The sequence below is a fragment of the Anser anser genome (genome assembly GCF_964211835.1).
Source record: "Anser anser genome assembly, chromosome: 2".
Taxonomy (NCBI): domain Eukaryota; kingdom Metazoa; phylum Chordata; class Aves; order Anseriformes; family Anatidae; genus Anser; species Anser anser.
In genome coordinates, this window is record NC_139721.1 from 20921164 (window position 1) to 20948051 (window position 26888).

At 36.5% G+C, this 26888-nt stretch overlaps 1 protein-coding gene across 45 annotated transcripts in view; it reads right to left on the reverse strand.

Annotated features, from left to right (window-relative positions):
- RIMS2 (regulating synaptic membrane exocytosis 2) overlaps nucleotides 1-26888 on the reverse strand; it is a 462822-nt gene that overhangs the window by 152222 nt on the left and 283712 nt on the right. For 37 of the 45 annotated variants that reach the window (XM_083822300.1, XM_083822296.1, XM_083822285.1 and 34 more), the window contains 3 exons: nucleotides 23466-23534; nucleotides 10331-10487; nucleotides 4887-5003 (listed from right to left, as the gene is read on the reverse strand). In XM_083822300.1, the coding sequence (XP_083678426.1) occupies nucleotides 4887-5003; nucleotides 10331-10487; nucleotides 23466-23534 (343 nt within the window). Of the gene's footprint in view, nucleotides 1-4886; nucleotides 5004-10330; nucleotides 10488-23465; nucleotides 23535-26888 lie in introns of those variants that run through there. The other 8 variants (XM_083822280.1, XM_083822283.1, XM_083822293.1 and 5 more) reach the window with 2 other exon arrangements.

A 26888-nucleotide genomic window follows, 5' to 3' on the forward strand; every position in this document is an offset into this window, starting at 1 on the left:
AAACAGTTGACAGTCTTTCTTGACAGTCTTTCAAAATCAAATAAATGCAATATATTCAAATAGCTGTTAAAAAGAAGAGCTTTAAACAAAACTAGGACTTCAAGCAGTGTTGCAGAACATGAATTTAATGGCAACTGCTATTTCCACACAGCTTAACTTACTGTCCACAAGACAGAACACCTCAGACTGTTCCCTTCACTTACTGGTATACGAAAGAAACACCAGCAGTAAATACTTGGCTTCAGTTTTGACTCCTAGCTACTTCCCAAATCCCCACTAAATTATCATAAGTGCCTGATCTCTGGTATCAAGTTTTGTCCTAATACTTGTAGAAAACTCAGAGCTCTAGTGCTCTTATCAAGTCCCGAGACTTTTGCTTGTGAATGTTCAACCACTTTTTAAATTCAGGAACTTAGAATCAGAGTAAGCTACCATTTAGATATAATCACATATACTGTCTGATATATAATTAACTTTGACAAGTTTGATATATGCTTTCTTACCACTCAAAACTCTGCTTGTCCATACAGCGACTTCAAGTAAGCATTAGTTTATACTTGACCTGGTCCTCTGGCACTGTTGGCTATTTATACTTTTCCCTATTCTTTAGAACAGGTTATACATGCTATCTAATTTATAATATATAAGAATGCATTATAATATGTTCTTACAAGTGCAACACAAAAAAAAATAATACTATGTTTGAATTCATTAAGAGGAAAAATTAGTTCTACATGTGAATGTGTAGAACCGTGTCTCCAGTAACTTACTGGTGTTCATCATAAATCAAGTCATTCACCATAAATCAAGAATATATAGCCCAAATAGTCTGTAGCATTTCCATAATATGCATTTTTTCTAGCTGCAATAATAATATTACAAGTATTATTCATGTAAGCACGTCTCTCTCTTTCTCTGGAAATGGTTTCCATTGATGTACCACAATATTGTTCCATAAATTATGCAAGCTAATCAAGAAAGGAAAGGTGCATGCCATATCTGTGCGGAAGACAGAATGACTGACATCATTTAGGTCAAAATATGATAGGATGCACATTAGGAGGCTGCAGATTGTTCTGTGGTTTATGTATTTCAGCATGCAAAGGAAAAGGTTTAAATGCTGTCTGTCTTCTGAGCATCCAGTCAATACTCTTATTTGTTTTGTTGTTATTATACTTTATGTATTGAGCTTCAAATAAATTCTACAGATTTCTATAAGTATGTTGACAACAAAACATCAGAGATGCCTAGGACTTACCTACTTCTCCCTGTTCAAAACCAAGACATGCAAAACTTTGATTTGGCTAACAGCCAATCTAGAACACCTAGAACAGCCAATCTAGAACATCTAGAAAAGCATAATGTAAGTCATTACATAGTAAAATCATAATGTAATTGGTTGCAAAACAACTCCAAAATGTTCCAGAACTGAACCCAAAATAAACATGTCTTTTGAGCTGTTTATGAAAATCATGATCTCATGCACATGCAAGTAGGAATGCATGGAAAACCACACAGACATAGGCATGTTTTAAACACAGCACATTTAAAAAAAACACACAAGACCTCCAAGATACTTTTATTTGGCAACCTCCATTTAGACTTCCAGCCTTTTACCACACACTCCTTATTTTCTACATTATAGTAGTTGATGGCAGAAGAATGTGAAACAATGGTACAGCAAAATAAAAATTTAAGTCTGCTGCCTCACGAATTTCTGAAACATTACATATTTTGCTACAGAGAGGGCAATTTGCAGCAGTAACTCATTTCACTTACATTAAAGTAATGAAATTAGTCTGATGAGGAAGTACTATAGCTTTTGCAATGCAACCAGGTATGTAAACATACATACACACTTTCTCTCCTCTGCACCAGGTGGAAACAGATTTCCACTATTCTGACAAGACAGTTCCAGAGATATAGGCAAGCATTATAATGCTCTTTTTTTTTCAGTGAACAGAAAGTGATGACTTAAAATTTTCTGTTATCACTCACCTATTTGTCCATTTCCTCACACCTTCATAAAATTCAGTAAACCACGAGGGTAACAAAACAGAGATCAGTAATTCAGATTGTCTAATTCTAGCATTTAGTAACCAGGCACAGGCTTCACATAACAAACCAGATTTAGAAGCATACCTGAAAGCACACACATGTACACAGAGTGCCTCACTGTACCACATGCTGCATTCCCTCCTGTTCTTATGGTGCAAGGGGAGTTTAACCTGGTCTTTATTCCTTGGGATATTTCACTCAACAGTAAAGATGAGGCATTAGAAGACTAGCCATTCCTTTCAATGTTCATTCTCTGCGACCAGTTCTCACCATTTAATTAATATTCCAGCTTACGTATTAGACTGAGAAGTTGATTCCCGAGTATTTCTGTGGAAATGGAACGACTGGAGTACACTTACATCCTGACTATCTTGTGCTTATTGCAAAGTCCGTAAGTAATTCTGAATGCAAAACAAGACTTTCTGTTCCACTGCTAGAGCTTGCATGAACCAAATTTGGTTGACACAAGAAAGTTCTATCATTCTCTTATTGTTCATCATCATGATTGCCCATTTTTTCTGATCTATTACTCAATAGCAATTTTAAAGTGATACGCTAAGGAGATTGACAACACAACTATGCTCCCTTTTTAGTAGCACTCTTTACACTTTTATATGGTTCAACAGCAAAGTTCAACGTATTTAAAAGCTTGGTGCTTGAAATTAAAATCATCTCCAACTAAACTAAAAATGTGTGTCTTTCTGCTTTTTTAAATAATCTGATTTCCACTTCTAACTTTTCACTAATTGGTTTTGAGGGAATGTGCACATTGCCATCAGCCTTGAGGTCATTAGACATTCTCATACTCAGTTGCAACTAACTCCTTAGTACCATACGTGTTAGACAACTCTATGCTGAATTACCTAGAAAAGGAAGGAAAAAATGTTCTTCCACACACTCTCTGCCATATTTTAATTTAGCAACTGAGCCTGTCAACAAGAAGGTACTTTTTCAAAGTCCCTTTTTTGCAAACAGCTCCAAGGTATAAATGGGCCGTGGAAACAGCAAATCATCAGAACAGTGGGAAAGCAAAGTATGATTTTTTTTTTTTTTTTCACGGAGGTAGGTGTGGAACAAAATAAGGATAACAAGAAAAAAGTTTATAAACCTGTTTAAAAGTTCAGTTTTTTGACTTCAAACTGCCTGCGTTTCCAGCAGTTTTCTCAGTTAATGCTATTGAAGTGTTATTCCAAGGACTTGTGCATGCACCATCCTTTTTTATTATGTAACACAGATGGTATCAGATAAATATTCAGTAACATAATTTGAAGTCTAATAATCTTTCCACTCCTAAAACCACTGTTAGTTAACAATGAATATAAAATGTTACAAATGTCTGGGAATAGTCTTTTTCTATTATTGTGCTGTCTAGGACCAAGATGCTTCAGAGACTATATGTTGCAATAGCGGTATAATTAGTCAACAACCTAATTGCCTAGCCAACAACTAACCATGAAGGGACAGGAGAACTTCTGTGTTTTGGAAAATACAGAAGACATATACGCCTCCATTCAGAGATTCGGGATATACCTAACATGCAAATATCTACTCATCAAGAATGGTCATGTGAAAATTCAATACTTTCATCATTGACAAATTTCTGACATTTTTCTCACATGTTCTAAAAAAAAGTAGATTCTCTTTCTTTTTAACCCAAGCCAGTTCAGTAGGGGATATTTGAGTAAATGATGGGGAAAGACTGCAATGCTGTATTTCAGACCACTTATCACAGCTATGCATATATGTGGGAGGCAGCAAGCAAACTCACACAGTGAACAAACCCAAAAACATTCCATGAGGCATACACAGGTTCTAAGGATAAGTTTAGACCTTGTCAAGGAAGGCTGGTCTTACTATCAATCTAGTATTATCCCTAGAGCATTCTGTTTTTTATTATTATTATTTTTTTTAATTTTATTCTAAGGAAACAGCTTAGAATCCTTTAGTTATTTCCTTCTGTATAAAAATCAGCTAGCCTCATCAGCCAACTGAATAGCATTTTTCTGCAGCATAAACAGAAATATCAAACATTTTAATGAAAAAAGGAGGTTCAACTACATCATACTTGTGATTTCTTGGCCTAAAGACAATGAGGTGGAAAAGTTCTTAGAAATATTTTAACTGCACAGAGGCAATACCACAATTATTCCAGTAAAATTAACTATAATAGCCAACTAGAGCTTGCAATTCAGTTTTATATCATTAAAATTCATACAGGCTGCTACAGTTTCATTCATTGTTTAGGAAGCTCGATTAGGCAAAACATTAGTCATCGTAAGATGTGCTTCTAAACACAAAGACCCCAATTTCATTCTAATGCACATTGCTATAATAGCTAATCTTATTATCCAATGTCTCATAAAGTTTAGAAAAGACAAACACAGTCCTAGAATATACTTTTGTTATGTTTTTTAATTGCATTGAATCCAATGGGAGTATTATGTTAATACTGTGCTCAAATTATCTTTATGCCTCTTTATTCAGCAGCAAAAATGACCAAGTCCATTGTTAATTTTTGAGGTATTCAGTACTTAGAGAATTTATGAATATAGTACATAAAATATCTTAATAAAAAGGACAGCTAAGCTATTGGTCTTATATAGCATAATTTGTGACATATTTTTCAGTTCCCCTCTTACCAAAGGTAAATAGCGTTCACTGTTTTGTCAGCCTTGTGCACACTGTATATTTTTTAATGAGTAAGGAAATGCTCACCTGTGGGATTAGGTAAGTGATTTTGTTATCTATTTTAGAGAGCTACCTCTTTGAAGTATTTCACATTGATGAATGCAGGCTACAGCTGTTTTTAATTCCTGTCAGATATTTACCTCTCTCTGTCCGGGGAGTAGTGGTCATCTATTATACGGTGTCTTTCCATTCGGTTCAGGGTATTGTAATGAGCAGGAGTAGATCGTGTCCCTCGTGGTCCCTGATCCACATTCCGACTAGGGATAAAAGACAGCAGATTCTGAATTCGGGGTGCAGCTGGGCCACATCCCCTCACTCGTTTGTACAGACAGTTGTTAGCAAACGTGAAGGAAATGAGATGGGTTAGCTGACCTGTCTTTTGTATGTTTTCATGCTCACATAATTTAAAATCTCAAGGTATTTTTTTTTCTGCAGACAAAGGTGATAACCCCATGGTAGGGACAGCGCTTTTTTGTTTTGTTTTGATATTTGTGTGGTTTGGAAATGAGAGAGTATCGATTATTTTATTAAAACATTAAATTATAGACAAGAATTCCTTAGTCTTTCCAAATTAGTACATTCAATGAAAATTACCTTCCCAAGATGAAACATACACTGAATTTTCCAAGAGCTCTTGAGCCTGATTATACTATACATATGTAAACTGTATTAACAAACAATTACTACTGTTGGCTGTTACAGTACAGTGGAGCCTGCTAAAAACATTGTCATATAAGTAAAAAAGCAGATTTTTATTTTTTGACTGGAAAGTTTGTTCTGTAATCGCACTATTATAGAATCTGAAAAAGACAGAATTGTTCATTAAACTTTTTAAATTTCCAATAGCAACTATTAGCACACTTAGCGCAGACTTGGTTCAAGAGCATCAATTACCTGCTTGATTTTGCCCTGTGTGAGACCAAAGCATTGTCCATAGATTGCTTAACTCAGTTTAGCCATCAATACTGACTGAAACACACTAACTTCACTTTTCTGCTTTGTAAAACAAATTTACAAGAACGGTAAGACAGGAAGGCAACAGTTATATGTGACAGTTATTGGATAATTAAATCATGATTGATCTGTTTGGATCTGAATAACAGGGTTTGCATGCTTCCCTCGATGTAAATTCACATTTTAGGTCAAGAAATTCTGCTTCCTGTTCTCACCTGCAGTCTTCTCTAATGTGGGCCTCATTTCACTTTTATTCCATTCAGTTCCTGTGTTCTTCTTTGCCCATTTTTCTGCCCCTTTGGCACCTATCATCTTTACCTTCTGTCATTTGCCAGTCCCTGGCAAGTGTCAACCTACATGCGTATCCTTCACCGATGAAGCCATGCTGTTAATTATTTCTGCACAGAAGTGCTATATAAGGACATTGCACTATATGCTTTTGCTGTCAGCTTTACTCCACTTGTAATAAATTAATTGGACATGGTGCAGGGCAACCTGCTCTAGATGGCCCTGCATGAGCAGGGGGTCGGACCAGATGGCCGCCAGAGGTCCCATCCAACCTTAACCATTCTGTGATTCTGTAATTGCATTTCTTCACTTTCGCTCTCATGAAGCCAAATATGAAGTTTACTTTAGCTACTAAATATTCTATTTGCCATATTAAAAATAGGTATAATTCTTCTACCTTCTACTCTACAACTGCCTGGCACATAACTCCTTCTCTGTACATGTTTTAACCACCTCATTTATACCAAAATGATGTATACCAAAATACCTTTACCCCACAGTTGGATTATTTCATGTATATTTTTACTCTAAAATGGATGCTGAGAGCGGTACTCTGCTGTTCTCTGTTGACTTTTCTACCTTTACCAACAATCAATTCTCATCCACAGTCTCTTTTTATTCAGGTTTCAAAAAACAAACAAACAATCAAAAAAGTGCATTTTTCTGTCTATAGTTTTATTTTATTTTATTCAGCCCTTCTTTTGACTGAACTATTAAAGCTTTATCAAGTTGTCATTTATTTGCAAAAATTCCCAAAGATCTGATATTTGTTCTCTGCCCACACAATCAGAATTCCTGCCCAAACTGTTAGCCTTAGTCCTGAAAACCCCATACCATCCTGTCTGCTCAAATAGCTTTCAGTAAGATTGTGCTCCTGGCTTACTGCTCTAAATACATAATTTCATCTTTAGATTTCTCTGCTACATCAGATTCTGACTTCATGCTGCTTTTTTACATCCTACACAACTATATTTATTGTACTTCAAAGTGTTAAACTGTATTAGTTCTCTCTCATTCTGCTAAGGGTGCCTTTGTTTGCCAGATTTACTGTTTACCAGGAAATTACATACTTTCTCCAATGAAACTTGTTATGTAAGAAAAGTTGCTTTCACACTTTATTTATCCATTCCTTTGAAACTCCTCCTTGCAGTTGACAGAACATGCATGGGGTGAAGCAACCAAGTAACACACAAGCAGATGAAAAACTCTAATTGCAGCTGGTGATGGTGGAGAATGTTGAGCATCCTACTAGATTTACCACACCATTTCAGCCTAGTCACTTTCTGTGGAATCATAGAATCATGTAGGCTGGAAAATACCTTCGAGATCACCAAGTCCAAACATTACCCTGACCTGCTGAGTCCCATCACAAAACTGTGTCTCCTAGTGTCATGTCTATACGTCTCTTAAATACCTCCTGGGATAGTGGCTCCAACACTTCCCAGGGCAGCCTGTTCCAATGCTTGACTACCCTCTCAGTGAGGAATTTCTTCCTAATATCCAAACTAAACCTCCCCTGGCACAACTTGAGACCATTTCCATGCATCCTATCACTTGCCACCTGAGAAAAGAGACCAGTGCCCTCCTCACTGCAACCTCCTTTCAGGAAGTTGTAGAGATCAATGGCATCTCCCCTCAGCCTCCTATTCTCCAGACTAAACAACCCCAGTTCCCTAAGTCACTCCTCCTAAGTCTCGTCTGCTGGTCCCTTCAGCAGCTTCACTGGTCTTCTCTGCACAGGCTTGAGCAACTCAATATCCTTCTTGTAAAGAGGGGCCCAAAACTGAACACAATATTCAAGGCACAGTCTCATCAGCGCAGGGTAGAAGGGGACAACAAACACTTTTTTAGTCCTGGTAGCCACACTATTTCTGATGCAGACCAGGATGTTATTGGCTTCTTGGACACCTGGGCACACTGCTGGCCCGTGTTCAGCCAGCTGTCAAACAGCATTCCCAGCTCTTTTTCTGCTGGGCAACTTTCCAGCCACTCTTCCCAAAGCCTACAGCACTGCATGGGGCTGTAATGACCCAAGTGTAGGACCCGACACTTACCATTGTTGAAAGTCATGCAATCATATTCAGCCTATTGATGCAAACTATCCAAATCCCTCTGCAATGCCTTCTTACCCTCAAGCAGATCGACGGTCCTGCCTAACTTGGTATTGTTTGTGTATTTACTGAGGGTGCACTTCATCCCCTCATCCAGATCACTACAGTCACCCTCATCTTGCTTTTTCAATTGCACTTGCAGAAAAAGCTAAATGTGATGTTGTTCAGTGCCTGTATAAACTCCATCCTGATCTAGACAGAATCACAAAGCCCATTACATGCATTACATGCATTAGCTGAAAACTTTACAGGAGTCTCCCACCGTTTTATTTAAGACTTTTTAACCTGTTCTCACCTCTGCATTGGCGAACTTTAAGGGCTTCAAGCTATACACATTTAGTAACAAGATTCAGTAGGACTGAGGCCTGGAAAATGACTTCTACGGCATAACAGCACCTTGAGCTTCTGTGACCCAAGAGCTCTTGTCTAGAGAGGCATCAATCAGTAACTGAAATCTCTGTATGTGCAACATGCTTACTGCAGTTAGAAAATACCTGTAGCAGCACGTATATAACAAACTCAGCTAAGCATGGTGATTAAGCATGTGATTAACAATGCTTACAGCTTTGCCAGATACCTCTAGATTTTCATTAGAGTTAAAAAAGGCATTTCTGTAATTCAAAGACTATGCTTCTTCTTTTCTACAAAGTCTCAAGTTCAAACAACCCAATTCTCTAGGCTCTACAAATCCTCAAAGAAATTATTTGGGGTGTAGGCAGGGAAATATTAGATAAATAATGCATTTGACTGTGACATTGTAGGAAACAGCTGAAGTGGTTTACTCTGTAAGTTCAAAATTATATTTAAAATATTAGCTTTAAGAAAGTCAGGAAGCAAGAAACATTTCATACACACAAGGAACACAAAATAACAAGAAAATTAAAAGGCTTTTCAGTGGTGCCAGACAAGTATTAACTACTAGCTTGCGCAGAAATTCTGCCCAAAATGCACACAGCACCCACACTGCCCCACACACAAAAAGAGAGAGAGAGAGAGAGAAAAAAAAAAACAGAGATTTTGCTCACATTTATGTCTATATCTCATAAAAGTAACTCCAGGAGAGTTAGCAGAGCCAATAACTTAGTCTGAAATCAGTATAGTTGAAATCAGAATAGACCCTTGTGTGTCTACCGTTTATCTAATTACCAGCATGTCTCATTTAAAGCAAGGCTGTATTTATGTATGCTTTTAGATTTCAAGTAGAAACTTACAGTTTCTGCCTGTTAGCTGTCTGTGATGATATGGGATAATTTGGAATCCTAATACTTCACTAATGGAAAATGATATCATTTAGTCTGTATCTGTTAGGGGAAATGGTAAGTAAAAACATAAGTAAGAGAATATGAAGTCAAGAGAATTTTAAGCTAACAGAAAAGAACAGAAATAACAGAAAAGAAAGCTGAACACAAGAATCATAATAGCTGTAGAAGAAAGGAATACATATACGTACCTTATTGCGAATATTGGATGCCAAATCTTCATAATTAAATGACAATTGTGAACATTACCTTACTCCTTTTATTCCAGCTGCATTAGACTAATTGAAAACCTACCCATACATAGTAAAAAAAAATACTGGAACACGGGTTTCACTCCCCTTTACATCTATATTTCTGCTTCCTCTTAAGAAAACTTATCCATGCAGGAAAAGTCTTACCTCCTACTTAAACAATATATTTAATCAAATAGTAATAATTATCCAAACTGATCAGATTTTGGAAGAAAAGTCCTGATCTTTTGTTTTACAAGATAAAAAGCTATGAGAAGCTTTTCAAGATCAAGAGCTGACATTTTTCAGTACAAAATTGTATGTATGTCAATTTACTATTGATACTTTAAAAGTTTGAAAAAAAAAATGTAGAAAGAAATCTACTATGGGCAAGAAGTATGGCACCCCCAGGATCTTAATTCTGCACAGAGAAAAGGATTGAAAAAAGCCACCGACAATTCTGAGAAAATGTCAAACTATCACATGCTATAAAGCACCTTCTAAATAGCTCTTGAAAATAAAAATCTAGAGAAGAATCTTTCCTTCCTTCGATACAAAATCAGGTGAATTTCTAGACATCAGTATAATGTAAGAAAAATATTGGCTTTACATAATTTCATAAGATCTAATTAATTTATTCCCGTTTTGAAGGTCAGTAGATTCATTCCAGTATTTTCACAGGATTTTCACATGATCAACAGCACATAAATTTATACACCTGCATGTTCACACAACAATTTACCTTTGTGGGGGAGGGACACTAGGAGACCACGATCTAGTCCGTCCTATGCTATCTCCACGGTGAGGGGACCCTGATCGAGAGCAATGATTAGATGACATAACTTGTTCTGGCACTGATAGCGTTGAACTCTGAAGATCTCTCCCATTATGTCGATAATCTAAAAAGAAATGCAAATATTCAATGAATCTGAAATTGTACTTTTTATTTTCCTACCGCATATGTAGCAGTTATAAGCATAATAAATGATGGCCTTTGATAAAGAATGTTGTCATCTATTTTTCTTGGTTTCTGTAAAAAAATATTTTTGCAAAGATTCCTGATTTTATGCATGATTTAAATACAGCTATAGTTCCTACAATTACAGTTTAGAAGTATAGAAATAAATTACCAGGCACCAATTTGGCAATTTATAATAATTTGTGGTCATTGTGATGCATTAGTAGTAAAACTAGGTAAACAGACTTTTCCTTAGAATAACATATAAAATTGATTATTGCATTTTCTAATCAAAATTATATCATAATGGTTTTGTAAAATATACGAGATCATGATACATCACACAGAACTGCCCACAATTCAAAACTAATCCAAAGTTCAGTTTTAAAGGTTGGGATAGTAAACTACTAGGGAGATATAGAGTTTGAGTTCAAAAAAGATTTCTCTTTTGGAGAATTAAAGTAAAAATGACTCAGTGACATGGGATTTTACTCCTGGGTCTGAACCTAAGCAACCTTCTATGATATCATGATTCCTTTGCAAATGTATGAGCTAAGGCTACACAGATACACACTTACATCCTGGAGCTAATCTCGAATTAGGACAAAAGGAGACAAGAAGTGTTCTAAGCAAAAGCCTTCCCAGTTTTAATAGTTTAAAAGGCTACTGCATGGCCATTTTACATAGGGTTTTAAGAAAAATCTTTTTAAAGAGCTGTATGTATTAAAGTAGCTGTCTGCATATAATCTCAGAATTTGAATTCACTGGTCCAGGATACAATACTCACTGAAAAAAATGATATCAGATATGTAATAGCTTCATGAAAGTTTCCACAAGTATTGTGAGGATCAAATTAACGTATGATGATAACAAATGGAAGAATTGCAAATCTTAACTTGATGATAATGTTTTGCAGAAATAGATCTTCAAAAAGCTCCTGACAGCTATGACAAGTGACATAGCTTTTTGTTCTGAAGACAGTAACCAAGTAAAAAATGGTTAGAGATCTCCCTGATACTGGAAAACTCTGGCTCATAAAGCTGCAATTCTTTCCCTGTGAAAAGCTTCTCTGATTCCAGGAGTATTTGGTCTTCTATCATATTATTCATAGTTTTATTCCTGGAAAATCTTTAGTAAGCAGCTGAGCAAAACCTCATTAATTCATTCCATTTCATGGTTCCAAGAATGTTCAATACTTCCAACTAAGTATTACTAAGTATTACTACTCCTATTCATTGTATGACCTTTGGACCAAGGATATACATGAATCAATTAACTTCTTCTTCCTACATGTAGCTGGGAGCTGGAGTATGTGTAAGCACACACACGTGTGCATTAAAAGGGAAAAATATCAAACCATTATTACAATCACTTTAAGAATATGATGTAAATGAACAGATATTTGCTTGTCACTTCAGAGCAATCAAGTAATGTTATGTGCCCTCTCAGCTGAAAGCCAGTGATGAACTACAGAGTTTTATCTATCAGCAGAAAAATTCTGCAAGTAAAGAAAGAGGCAACCAAGGGACTACAAGCAGTTTTGTAGGCCACTATCTGCTACCCCAAAAGAGCAAAGAGCTGTCAGCACTTCCAAGAATTAAGACAAGTGAAAGCTCTGCAGACTGTTCTTGGATGGACTAGAAGTTATTTTCTCTATTCTTTACTGTTATTCTTTAAATTTTACCAATTTTAATTTATGGTCCATAAGACCAAACTGGCTAAATGTATATTCTCAATGCTTTATTGCCAGAAAAACTTGGAATTTATACTCAATTTACTCAAATTGATAACTTCTGTATTTATAAGCTTCTCATCTGCTAACATACCAAACAGTGAGAAGTAACAGCTTCAGTAAAGCAACCAACTAACACAAGTTAATTCCTAAGTCACACTTCAGCTATGCGGAGTTAATGTAGCTATTTGTCTTTTTAATACTAAGTATTTTCACCAGCTAGGGGTCAAAGGAACATAGAATAAAAAATTATATGCAATCTCATACTGAAAATAACCACATCGTACTTTCACAGAACAGAACTTTCTGAACTTTCCATAGAATTTAATACTTTTAATAAATAAAAATGTCCATTTCATAAAGCTGCAATACCAGAAAATATTTAAAAGTGTTTAAAGTGGAGAGAAAGGAGCTTGGGAATAGATGAGAAACTTTCTCAGGTTTCTTAAGTCGTTACCATTCCAACACTTTACAGACAGAACAAAATCTAAGCTATAAAGGAGAATGCTCACACTGTAAGAACACATGAGGAAAATCGGGTGTTTCAGAAACACGATCCAAAAACCTATATGCTGTTAATGCAGCCATGCAGACAGAGCTCACAGAAGATGCCCTGTTTTGAACTTAGTTGCTGAAATGAAGGATGCAAGGAGGATGCTTCCATCTACTCAGAAATCAAAGCCCCTCACATTATCTTCTGACCTAATGTATCATACTGTATTTTTTAAAAGAATTGAACAGGGATAAGGTGAAAATGTTTTTTCCACTTCTTGGAAAGCTAGGAAAACTGCAAGGTTTACATAGGAGCTAGCTGTCCAGTCACTCAGATCATGCCAGTTACACATTCAGAGGAAAAAATATAATCAAGTACAAAACTTTCAGATGCAAAAGTTAAAAACCTAGCAGGTTTATTGATCACCTTTAGACTTCATTAAGTCTGTCTAAGGTCAGTTTTGGCAAATCAAAGTTACAGTACTGGTCTTGAAGGCACCTGGTACCAGCATATCATAGTTTAATGATTCATTAGTATTTGAGTCCTTTAATTTTTTTTTTAAATAAGCTTTATTTTAAATGGTGGAGATTTTTTTTTAATATTTTTAAAAATTGAATTGTGTTATTGTTCTGTTTTTAGAAATAAATGGAGATTCCTAAGCTTCAGTGCAATAGTTACTTTACATTTTGAACCTAGAGACCAGAATCCAAGCATGGCAAAAGTATAATTAATTACATCTTTCTTCTTTTGAAGACCACTAGTATTCCAGAATGAAATGGATGTGTGTGCTTAAATCACACAGACAGCCCATGTCACTTGCCCAGCTGGTGAGACCCACCACGTTTTTATGCCACCTATACACTGATTTTTCTCCAGATGAAACCAGATGAAAAAGATGGCACATAGCAGAGTATGCTCTGAGAGTTGGGATGTTACAGGATCTCATCCCAAAACTTAGAAAGTATAGAGAAACCACCTTGGATACAGTGGAAAGCAGCAGGAATATAAAAAGTACCTAAAAATTGTTTAAGAAAAAATTTCACAAGCTAAAACATAATGATATCAAAATAATTGATTCGATCATCTTTCACTGGTTAATTCTTTCACTGAATTTCAATGGGTTTTGTTGCAAATACCATCTACCAAATAATTTACTTTTGTACAGAAGAAATTTGTGCCTTTCATTGACATACGAGGAACACAGGCAATGAGAGGCTTAATAACATGCCTAGCGCTAATCTGTACACTTCAGAAGTGGCCAACAATGTAATTAATATATTCACCAATCGACGCTGGAGTTCTCCTAAACCCCAAACAGGCTTTGAAGATGTTATCAATGGCTGAATGACCAATGGGAGTTGAAGTGGTAACTTTGGTACTCCCAACTTGAGAACTTAATTCTCTCTACAACGCGACCGGCTTTGCCTGCCCAGGAGTTGCAACGTTCATGTCTCTCTCAAGAGAGGTAACGTTCCAAAACCTATGGTGATATTCGCAATTGAAAAAGGTACAAATTAAATTCCAATTTCAAAAATATTTTGATGTCCCAGAACTAAGGTTAGAGAAGGGAAGTAAAAATATTTCCCTGCTGAAATTATACAGACAGTAAAAACAGGTCAGGAGTGTAACTTGACCAAGGAGCTACTCTACAGCAAAGATAATTATAGCAATAGTAAAACTATGATAAACACTGGAATCTGCTGGTAGCTATAAATATTATCATTACCACAGAATCAGAGGCTCTGTAACCATGGCAAGCCTCTTAAATCAACGTGTAGAGCACAAAGAACCTGATAATCAGTACAGGGATCATCAGAGATAAATGACTGTGAACTGTGGACAGTTAAAAGATGGGCATGTGACAAAGATATCTGCAACGCCACCACCTTCTGCTTTTTACAGGAGGGCTGCATTAAAAACTGTCATACACTTCATACCAGGGATTTCAAAAGGCACACTAAATATAGCCTCCTCTGAGCAGAAGTTTTCATTTTATCTGTTTAAAGAGAGAATATTAATACAATTGACTTAAAATACTCATCCACACAGTACAGCTGTTCTTTGCTGATATTATGCTGGTGCAGTTCACTAAATACTAACAAATTGTTACCAAATTCTGCAGGTGTCTGGCACAAAATTACAGAAAATCACAAACCTCCAAATAGGAAGTTCTTATCAACAGCACTAAACTAATCATGAAAAAAATTCTGAAAAGTATTAACGAAGCTTTTAATTTAGGTGTCTTGTTGCTTGATTGACTTGACAGAAACTCTGCATTAAAATTATTCTAGAAAAGCACTATTAGAGTTGCTATTCGTCACAGGGAAACTAATGGACTTGCTTCAGACACCGACGTTAAGTGACATTTTCTCCACTTTAACATCTGTACTTGACTGAGGCGTGAAGCTTTCTCTTTATCAGTTATTTCATTTTTAACACTCACGGTGGTTGAGCTTAGAGCAAGCACTAATTAAAAACAATTACATAATCAAATTGCCAGAAATGCTTAACATACCAAGATTTCATACATGGGCACTTTGGAGACAGTTCAGCTCTTTTATACTAATGTGCTCAACTTCTATGGTGATTTGAGCATCTAAATGCAGAATTTGGACGTCCTCTGAAAAAGTGCTGACAACTGACCAAATAAATTGAAGTATTAATATCTGAATACTCTGTAAATTATGCATGGGTTTTGTTTTTTGTATTTTTTTCATCAAAATATTATTCTTCAAACAAAGGAGGAACTAATACACATTGAAAGAAACCAGAAAACTTTACAGTAAGAACAAATGGTTACTCGCTGCATTGTAACTCAGTTTCTCAATAGGTGTTTTTACCTTTACTGCACTGATGATATGCATGGGTCCAATACACTTGTATTATCATTAATGCGTATGGAGAGTGTTCCCACACAGTAATAAACCAGAGCCTGATGAGTTGTCCAGTGCTTTCCATACATCCAGTATGATATACAAGGCTTGAAAAAACAGTTACTATACAGTAAGTGTTTCCTCTTAGTACTCATCCAGATACATTTTCCACTGATGGCACCATACAAGAAGTCGGTGACTGCACTACAGATGGGAACAGCAAGTCTTTTAAAATAACAAACACAAGACAAGTCTGCCACAGTTTTTATCAGACTTGGGCAACTCCGCAACAGAATTATCCTGAGAAATATTTTTACTGAAGTTGAAAACTCTTGTAACTGTTTGTGACTGTTATATTCTTTAGAAAAACAAAACAAAATTTTCTACTGGAATGAACTATGCTCTTTAATAGAAGGCTAAATTATTCAGTATCTCCAGTGGGACTGTTAGCTAACCTAACATTTTTATGTTGTGACAGCTCATCTTTCAAGTCATTTGCATGGGTTTTGATTAAATTGCTCCAAAATATGCTCCAAATAGCTCAGTTCTATCCATGCGATCAAAATTCCCACAGGACATCTTGGATGATCTTTGTGGGTCAAGAACGACTCTGGAAATATTGAAAGATGGATAGTATAGCTTGAATGAAAATCAAAGTGTGTCTGACAGATACTGTGGAAAGTATTAATGACACCTTCATACATGTTGGAGGGCTCTCTGAAATTACTTTCAAGGAAGAGCCAGTGTAGAAATAACCTTTAGATTCTGGAAAAGATTAGACTATCTCTTGAGATATTACACTTTTTGAATCCCTGGTGTCTTATGCAGGATCTGTGACCTTAGTAATAATAATAATTTTAAAACTACCAAATTAATTGCTTGGTAAGATAACTCTTCAGCCGTAGATTGTAATTGAAACAATATGTAATCTGAATCTCAGAACAAGAGACGTTTGTCAGTGTTATGTCAAACCTTTTCCATTTATTAGGATATATCTATCAAAAGAATCATCTCTACTACGGATGAAGTTGTTCTGAGTACTTAAGAAACATGTTCTTTCAAGCAGATCAGCCACCTAACAAACATATTTGTTAAAATATATGGCTTATGAATTAAGATGAAGGACTTAGTCATTATTCTGAAGAAGAATATCTGCTTATAAATGGAAGCTATGAGAGGCTGGTTAGAGAGATTTCTTACAGATATGGACCTAAACGTTGGGCGTGCCATTTATGGTTCATTAAAGTTCTAGGTCTCAGGGTGGAAGAATGTAATGGAATACAAAATGGATCCCAAATTCCCAGAGCAGAAGCCATAATATTTTATGCTTTTTTTCCTGTAATATGCATGCCGCAAGACAATTCTTTCTGAAATATATGAATTCAATCATATTAATAATCTCATTTATATCTTCTTAGTAGATCAACTGTCACTTGTATGCATGCTTGACAAATCTACAAGTCTCCCAGATTAGCCTCCTCTTGACACTGTTGATATGAATCTATCTGTCTTTTTATCTCCTTATAACAAGTTTTCATCACCATGTTTATAATTCAACCTAGCCAGGCTATGCCTTATATGAGAAGCGTATCCCAAGAGAGGTGTCTGATAGGAATGCAACTTCTTTGCACCTTCCAGTATCTTTTAGATGCTTCTGACACTTTTTAGATGCTGGCATTGTGGTAGAACATGAACTAAAACAATGAGTTTGTATTTATCTTTACTCAATGAATACAATGCTACTGATGCTCATTGACCATGAGCCAGCACTGTGCCTTGGTGGCCAAGAGGGCCAAATGGGATCCTGGCGTGCATTAAAAGGAGCATGGCCAGCAGGTCAAGGGAGGTGATCCTCCCCCTCTAGTCTGCCCTGGTCAGGCCTCACCTGGAGTACTGTGTCCAGTTCTGGGCTCCCCGGTACAAAAAAGACGGGGATCTCCTGGAAAGAGTCCAGCGGAGGGCCACAAAGATGATACGGGGCCTGGAGCATCTTCCCTATGAGGAAAGGCTGCGAGACCTGGGTCTGTTCAGCCTGGAGAAAAGATGACTGAGAGGGGATCTCAGCAATGTGTATAAATACCTGAGGTGTGGGAGACAGAGGGATTTGGCCAACCTCTTTTCAGTGGTTTGTGGGGACAGGACAAGGGGCAATGGCCACAAGATGGATCACAGGAAGTTCCGCACCAACATGCGAAAGAACGTCTTCACGGTGAGGGTGACGGAGCACTGGGACAGGCTGCCCAGGGAGGTTGTGGAGTCTCCTTCTCTGGAGATATTCAAGGCCCGTCTGGACGCCTACCTGGGCAGCCTGCTCTAAGGAGCCTGCTTTGGCAGGGGGGTTGGACCCGATGATCTCTGAAGGTCCCTTTGAACCCCTACAATTCTGTGATTCTGTGACAATTACTGTTAATCTACAAATACAACTTGAATTTAATTATATCTTTACTTCTAGAGTGATAGAGCTTATATTTAAAAACATAAAACCATATTTTTTTTAAAAAATGTATTAATTGAGAATTCGGATGTTTGAAATTATTTTATCAGCTGAGGAAAAGTCACATTTGTTTAAAAGCAATGATTTTAACACTTTAAAGTTAACCTTGATCTAAGGGGTCAGCATAATGACTATTTTAACGTTACTTGAATTTTGCTTCCAGCTTTGGAGGGAATTTTCAAGACACATAGACGTTAAACTGATTTTTTACCCACAGAAGATGACACAATGAATAGATATTAGAGAAGGGGAATAGGCATCAGCACATAATAAAAGAAAAAGCTGGTTAGTGTTTACATTTGCAGTTACTGGGCTTTGGGGGCAATACAGACTCCCATTATAGATGTTTATCTATAATGAAATCCTTTGTTTTAGTAAGGATGGAAGACATCCGCTCTACCTTCTAATGCTGTAAGATGTCTTTAAATAGACAGTTGATTTCAAGATGTAACCAAAACATTTATATGTTCTATATCTGCTCAGTGGCAATCATCAGCAGGACTAGGTATAAAAATTCAGATCACATTATCAGCAAGTGTACCGAGAGCATTTTGTTTCCTCTGCAGAGAAGGATGCAACATAACAGCGAAAGAATTCTTTTGAACAAAGGACTCCTCAGGTGCTATATGAAGTGAAGCAAAATGAATAAATGCATTTCATTCTTCTTCAAAAACAGAATGGATTTTGTAAGTTCAAAAAAAAATTATTTAAGGGTTGTTACTATTTTTCTAATCTACCTGGCTCTGACCATCTTCTGAGTAAATACCTCATTTGTATTCTTATTTTGCTCCTGAAACATCTCATTATCTTTTGCATAATGAGAAAAGCTTATCACTATAAATGTTTTCTTCTCAAGGCTGGGACTGCAATCTTTTACTTGGAAAAGCTCTTCTCTATAGAGACTTGCAATACAGTTTATGCAGAGTTCTGCACCTTATATTCTTCCAGAATTCATCTGTTCAAACATATCTAAGTTTACAAGTGTCTCAAGAAATGATGTAGTACAGATGAGATATTGGTGTAAAATGGAAATTGAAAGATTCATACGTCACTTAATATTTAAGACTTAAAACAATGATAGATGAGACTTAGAATAAATGGCTTGGCAGTCAATGTCCTCTTTTGCTCATAAAGTCAGACTCAACAAGCTACCTGTACTCAGTAGGTTACAGCAGGTTCAACACGCACTATGACGAACTACCTGGGAAGATAACTATTTAGAAATTACAATCCATGCTTGCTGAACTTGGTTAACTATAATGCCCATACAAGTTTAGTCACTAGCGGGGGAAAAAAAAAATACAACAACCTGCTTTTCACTGAACTATATTTAATACTAAAATTTAAGCAATGTCTTGTAAATGCTCTGGAGTTTAATCAACATAAAATCAATGTTCTGCTTTTATCAATAAATACATAAGAACAGTAAGAGCATTCTAAACGGCATGTGAAGAAGCTGATTTGCTCCCACACAGTACTGCTTATGAGAGAGAACTTTAGAAGAGCCAAGGTCTATTGTTTAGGACAGCAAAATGAACGCTTTAAATTGTTTGAAGAACACATAACAAGCAATATAAAAGTCTCTCTTCTATCCTGTGCTAACATTAAATTCAGCACCGATGAAGTATAATAAAGATTCTGTTCTACTATTTTAGAACCCAACCTTAAATGAATCTACGTTGTATACGAAGAGAACTACTTTTAAATCTTGTCAAAAAGCATTTTTGCATATTTGCTTGAATACGTAATATGTTACAACCCTTTCTGACAGTAGCTTGTATAGAATACATGTGCAGCCAGAAAAAAGACATTGACATTTTTCAGTTGGTTTATCTTTATTTTGTTAAAAGCCTTTCCTGTTAACAGAAATAATACTCTCTTTAATAAGACAGTTTACTACGTTTATTTGTCTAAGCATAAGCTGCAAGCCACCAGAAGTGAAAGCGTTTATGAATATTTTTTCCAAGATGTCCGAACTTTTTGTAAGAAATAAAGGAAAGAATAGTATGAAAAATAGACGTAAGTTACGAATTTTATCATCAGGAAATTAAATCAGTGGCTGAGAAGTGCCATAGCAGTGATAAAAAGCAAGTGCAGATAATATTAAAAATAGTTAGATGATGATGCAAGGAACTGTGGCATATAAAGTTCCTTCTGTTTCAGCGAACAGTCTTAGACAATGTTGCTTACAGATGCACTTTAAGAACTGTGTTCAGATCTTCCATTGTTGGGTTTCTAAATATTACCTGCTTATCTAAAGACAAAGTCATTTGACTTTAAGGACCAATATCAGAGAAGCTACGCATAAAAGGGTGTTTTGTAAAAAGAGAAAATTTCAGCTACAATCATGAACATAAAGAAGCAAGACATCGTGTATCTTTTAATGAACTATAAATAAATACATATGGGATCAAGTAATATTCAAACTATTTTGAATAAAAACAAACTGAAAAGGAAACAAAAGAGAATTCATGATATCCTTAAAGGCTTATGGAGTTTGGCTTGCAAGTCCAAGACTTTGAATAAGCAAGAATTTTATGGAAAGGATCACTGAGAGTACCTGACATATGTTAGCAAACACATTTGATGTGATACTGTATTTATACAGCAAAGGGAAAAGAGCAAAGTGATGTGTCATGTTAAATAAAATCTGAAAATACAAAATGAAAAATCTGGGGTACGTAAGAAAGAAAGAGAACAAAGAGAGACAAATGGATGAAATATTGCATTTCATGCAAAGAAGGCATATATTTAAATCAAGATTGTGATGAGTCTGCAAAGTGAGGAACCTTAAATGAGAGAAGGATGTGGAAGGTAAGACAAAACAAGGATAAATCAAAAGACTTGTAAACATAGTGACAGCAGCACAAAGAAGAAAGTCAATAAATAAATATTTCACAACCAAAAGAACATCAAACTTTTCCACCCACACAGCGAGTCTGAATTAAAATGCAAGTAAGGCGTAGAATTGTCAGCAAAAATGTAAAAGCTAAGAGATCTTAAAGGAACTAAGTGTACATTAAACACTCAGGTAAGAGAAGCAGATTCATTCGCAAAACTGTAAAGATGTAATTTTCCAAGGAGTTGGCAAAACATGAGTTAAACTATTTCATGTAACAGGTTAGCTAACATAGAGATTTTAATGACCACTTTAGCAGTCTTCACATGAACAATACAAAATCAGATATTGGAAACAGATAAATAAAATTAATTCTTTAAGCAGGGAAAGCAGGTTTTGGAAAGAGAACTGATAATACTGCCAGGAAAAAATAAAGATTTCAGTATTATTAGAGGATGCATGGCTATTGAACATACTGTACCCTAATCTGCATTAGAAAGCTTTATTTAAAAGCCATCCTCCAAAAAAGAATTTAGGAAAAAATTAAAAGGCTTAATGTGTTTCAAATGTTGTATGAAGCAAAACAAAACAAAGAAAAACAAAATCACAGAATTTGAAAACCAGGTGTTTCACAGGATTCCTGGGGATGTTCAGGCACCTGGTACATTTCTGCAAAAACATGTAATTTTCTTCCAGAATAATACAGAGATTTGAGTTTCAAAATGGCTCCATACTGGGAACTCTAGACTAATCAAATCCTCTTTTTCCCCCCTTTTTAATCGAACTCCAAAGTTTGGTAGCTACATTTCCAAATTAACTGACCAGCCGGAATATGAAAGTGTTTCCCTGAGGGAGGACAGGCAATCTGAAAGCCTTATTGGCTACTGAGCACATAGAGAAAGCTAACCAACATTAGACTGAAAGTAGAGTAACAAGAAACAAGAGACTTCTGAGAATCACTGCCCTTTAGGTTCCACAACTTCCCGCCACTCTGACTACATATCCTTCCTGTCTTCTGACTGCAGTAAACCAAACAGGCAGTGGGAATATAAAAATGCCTTAAGTTTTCCTAAATATCTTTCCAGTTAAGGTAATAATCTAAAAACTAGCCTATTGCTGTCTGAAGACAAATGGTTTAAGGAAGGTGGAAAATCTACTGGTCCAACCCACAACATTCCTTCTTGTCTTGTCCTGTTTCTACCACAAAACGTGCATGGTATCATGCTCGTTAAAAAAGTGGTGGTTGATGAAATTTACATGCTGCTTAATAAAACAAACCATTATCCCTCCTTCCCAGCAAACACAAGCCCCATGGCAAGGGCATACCATCAAAAATTAAGCAAAACCTAAGAGATAACTGTGAAAAGTGGAAAATAGCAGAAATACAGGGATGGCTACCTGGAAAACACAGACATACATCTCAGCTCAGACTGGTAACAGCTTTTGTTTAAGACTGTGCAAACTCTGGTAATTGGCAGCTCACTAAAGGTTTGGGTACTTGGCACCACCCCATCCCGTAATACCCACAACTGTCTCGTCTACCTCCTTTTTCTTTCTCTAGCTCCAAACCAAGCTGTAGTACAGTCCCTTTGACTCATGTTTCCTGTATGCCCTTCCTTAGCCCACCAGCGGCACGCTGTACCTGCCATAAAAGCTGCACACGTGCTGTCGGGTGGCTGTATGGCAGGAGCACGGTTTGACTGACCAGCTGACAGTGGCTCTACAGCTGCTGGACAGGCCAGGCAGCACATACAGCTTCATGTTCGCTGAGTACGATACACAAATCATTAAATAGGTACACTTTAGCTAGATCTGACCCAAAGGAGCCAGAAACTGTTTAACACGGACTGACCAAGTGGGTTAAAAAACTCACCAAGCAGCGGGGTGAGTGAGTACATGCTGTACCGTGCAGCCAGCTCTGCTCGTACTGAGCTCGGCATGGCTGCATCCTAAATACATTTTCTTATAGTCTGGAAAAGTGTATGATACCCTGATTTTATTGGTTTTAGCTATGAAAACCGTAAAAATTTTTCTCTTAAAAGAGGAGAAATACTAAATCTTTCACGTGACAACAAATACTTCTTAATAAAATCAGATTATCTGTTATGACATCTCCCTTCCTGCCTTATATGTTTAGGTTTCAGAGTTCTCGTATTGCTGTTATTTCACCATGAACTTTTCAAGGATACATAAATCCCCAGTGTCTGTCAAAAGGTCAAATACATATTTACTACCTTTTAATAAAAAACACTTTAATGCTATTTTTATCATTTTATAAAAGCAACAGGGAAATTTATACATTGATTTTCCCCTCTGTTGGCCATTTTTGTGGTTAAACATGCATTACCCTTAATACTTATCTGTTAGAAAAAATGTGCACTAAGATTCTATTTATTTTTCACCAAAAATCATTATAAAATTCATAACAATGAATTATAAATAAGAAAGATTTCTACTGAACTCAGAAGAGTAATTTAGAAAGTGATACCTGAAACAACGCCAATTCCGTCATCACAATCGTAATCAGAGACTTCACTGTCACTGATTCTTTTGGACCCTGCCAAAACAACAACAAAAAAAGGTATTAGTTATCTTCCTGTAAATCAGAACTATCCTCAGCTAATTATATACCAATGAATATAAGGATTTATTACTAGAAAATGAAGCATTAATATAAACACATAAAGGAAGTTATTGATGTTATATTACTGTAAATATAATAGTTTGCCAACTATTTTTATCTAAATTTTTGATATACTATATGAAGTACAGATGAAATAGAGCTCTGCAGCATTGCTTTTATGAAATACTTGTGTATGTCGTATGCACATCTACTAATACCATATTAAAAAACAGATACCACACTGTTCATCTTCCAAGTTTTCATATACAAAAAATATGGCATCACCCCCTTCTCCAAAGAGTTTGGTATTCAAATAAAATATTCAGAAAAATAAATGATAACAATCACACTAAATTGATGTATTATCTTTAGGGTATTAGTAAGCAATATCAGGAGAACAGGCAGCTTCACACATAAAGTGTGTCCTGAAAAACAAAATCTCTCTGTGACACTTTAGAGGAAGCAAGCTGTTAAATGCTATCTAGGAGTGCACCTGTCAAAATAGCTGGAGTACAGCTGGCAAAAGAAGATTCCCCATCTACAATGAGAACTAAAATGTAGGTTGCATAGGACAAATATATGTGTTTGATTTGCTTTATTTTACTTCTGTCTTTCGTGGCGTCTTTGAAACAACATTTGATTGCTGACATCAGGATGAAGTGCTGGCATGTGAGCATGTGAATGATAATCACTCACTTACTTGGTTTAGATGTGAAAATCCCTGTTCTTTAGCAAGATGGTGCATCTGTTCTAATTGTCTAGCCATCTAAAAACAAGTAACTATTAGGTAGGAGTTTAAATCTAATTGTTGCAAAACCTTCAATTATGTGCAAGATTTTTTTATTCCTGCCATAGGATAATTTATTCTCAAAAATACATGGAAAAATACAAGTAAAAACTAGAAGCAAACCTAAAGGAACCCAGGGCAAAGCAGGATTAATGTCCTACATTGGTGACTGGCACAGAATGATCCCCAGCCTCCCCTCCAAGCAGAAAAGTGGGAGAGCATGTGCCAAATGGGGGGTTGACGGAATTAAAACACTCTTCAATGGAAAGAAGTATTACATGAGAAATTATCTGAACCACATGGACTGCTGTTGTCTATCAGACTAACATCTACCCACCAGGGGCAGTGGAAGGTCCTTTTTTAGCATAAAGAGCATGCTGATGCAATGTGTATGGAAGTTTGCCCTGCTGCACCCTTCTGTCTTTTAGCAAGCAGGGGTCCTGGCAACTGAGATTTCTCCTCAGCCATCCTGTTTACCTTAACAGCCATTGACCAACCCATCCTCCACAAATTCATGTATCTTTTTGACTCAGAGTATACTCTTGGCCTCTCTTTTTTGGGGGGGGAGCTGAAATACTGCTGTTTAATTTCTTTGCATATGCAAACCATTCCATATTTCTGATTGCTACTGCTGCGCCTTTGTGTCTTTTCTAGTTATTCTGCACCTTTTATGAAAAGTCCGAACTGATTGCAGCTATCAAGATGTCAGCATATGAATTTATAAACTAGACTGCAGACTATTTCTTTTTGCGTAAAACTTGCTCTGTTAAACATTATTCAACCAGAAAATGGTGTAAGTGTGATATGTGTTCTTTAATTCCTATAAACCACAATCTTGCTTGCCATTACATTATGTAATTACAATAGAGCAATGTAAATTACTGTTATTTAACTGCAACACAGGTTGTTGGCTTTTTTCTCACAGATAGTAAATAAAAATCAGTACAATGAAAGTCTTGTTTTGGAATCACGTCCTGCAATTCTTACATGGTATGATATTAATTCAGTTTATTCTAAGTGTTTTGAAATAGCTATGCTACACTGGAGAGAAAGCAAGGTGTCTTTAAATCCAAGAAATAATAAATTAAAGTATTTCTTTAAAAGAAGAAATAACAAGCAAGTGATTGCAATTAGCACTCAAGAAAACCTAGAAGATAAGAGCAGGAGTGAAGGAAAAGTCTTCATCATCCTAATGGACTTTGTGCTAATCAGGAAAGTTTCTAAAAAGCAATTAAGTCTGACTAGGACAATATTCAATCTGATGCGTTTTTTTTTTTTTTTAATTATAGTACTACAGAGGCCCAATGAAAATCTCTCTTGCATTCCAAAGAAAAAGCATCCACTCTGCTTGTGATGCTGTTCCTGCTGCTCTTCTCAGCAGAGAGTCTTCTACTACTGTAGTGATGATATACATGATGATATACATGATATACAGTGAGGAAGACAGATTATGACCATCAGTCTCCATTTTCCTTAGCCAGTAATTCAGACCATTAAATAAAAAAAGATGATATTTGTGACCAACCAGGGAGCAAGAGAGCCCCACTAATCTGGCTAGGATTTGGCTGGGGACTAAGAGGCAGAAGCCCCCAAAGTGGGAGCAGAGCAGTATTATTCTGGCCTCTCTGGTAGCCTTGGTTCTGATCCAGCTGTGGGACTGTGATGCTGCGTGGAGATGCCAACAGCATCACTCAGCTTCTGCTGGAGAGCGAGGACTGGGGAATGGGAAGATGAAGGCAACTGAACAGCCTGCTGTTCATCACATGGATGTTTGAAAAGGTCTGTATTAAGAAAGACATAGAAGGGTTGAATCAACTATGATTTGAATGAGTGTCATTCACTCATCATCTAATTCATCCTTATGAATGAATCTAATTAATTACGACTGAGATTGATTTTATTTATGTTTATATTTACAGCTAAATACATCCGATTCAAAGTATTTTTAGAAGTATATATTCCATATTCTGGAGAAAAGATTTCATCTCTGAGGATGAAAATAGCCAACAGTTGTGACAGTGGGCTGAAGACTTCCCAGTTGCAGAGCTAAAATTGTATCCTGTAGTAGTCACAGGATACCTCCTGTAGAAAGAGAGAAGCTTCAAAGGACCACAGGGGTAAAAGACAGGGGGTTCTCTTTCTCTATTCCCTCAATGCCCCATCCACCTTTTCCAGAATCTCCCAATAGCAGAACTCCAAAACACCTTCCATGACCTGGAGACCCTTCTCTCTTTCCATATACAGACCTCTCTCTTCACCCCCAACATACGCCTAAGCTGTAGGGAAAAGATGGGGCACAGGGAAAGTGAATGGGCCAAGATCAAGCCCTACCCTAAGGACAGGCATAGAGAAAGAGCACACTCAGTGGAAGAACCAGGTTTCAGGGCTTCCTTTCCACAATTGCCTTTGCTCCCGCAGAGGACAGTCTCTTCTAACAGTTGACATTCCTTAAATACAAAACCTTTTTCTCTGCATAAGAGAAGATACACAAAGCTTGTTCA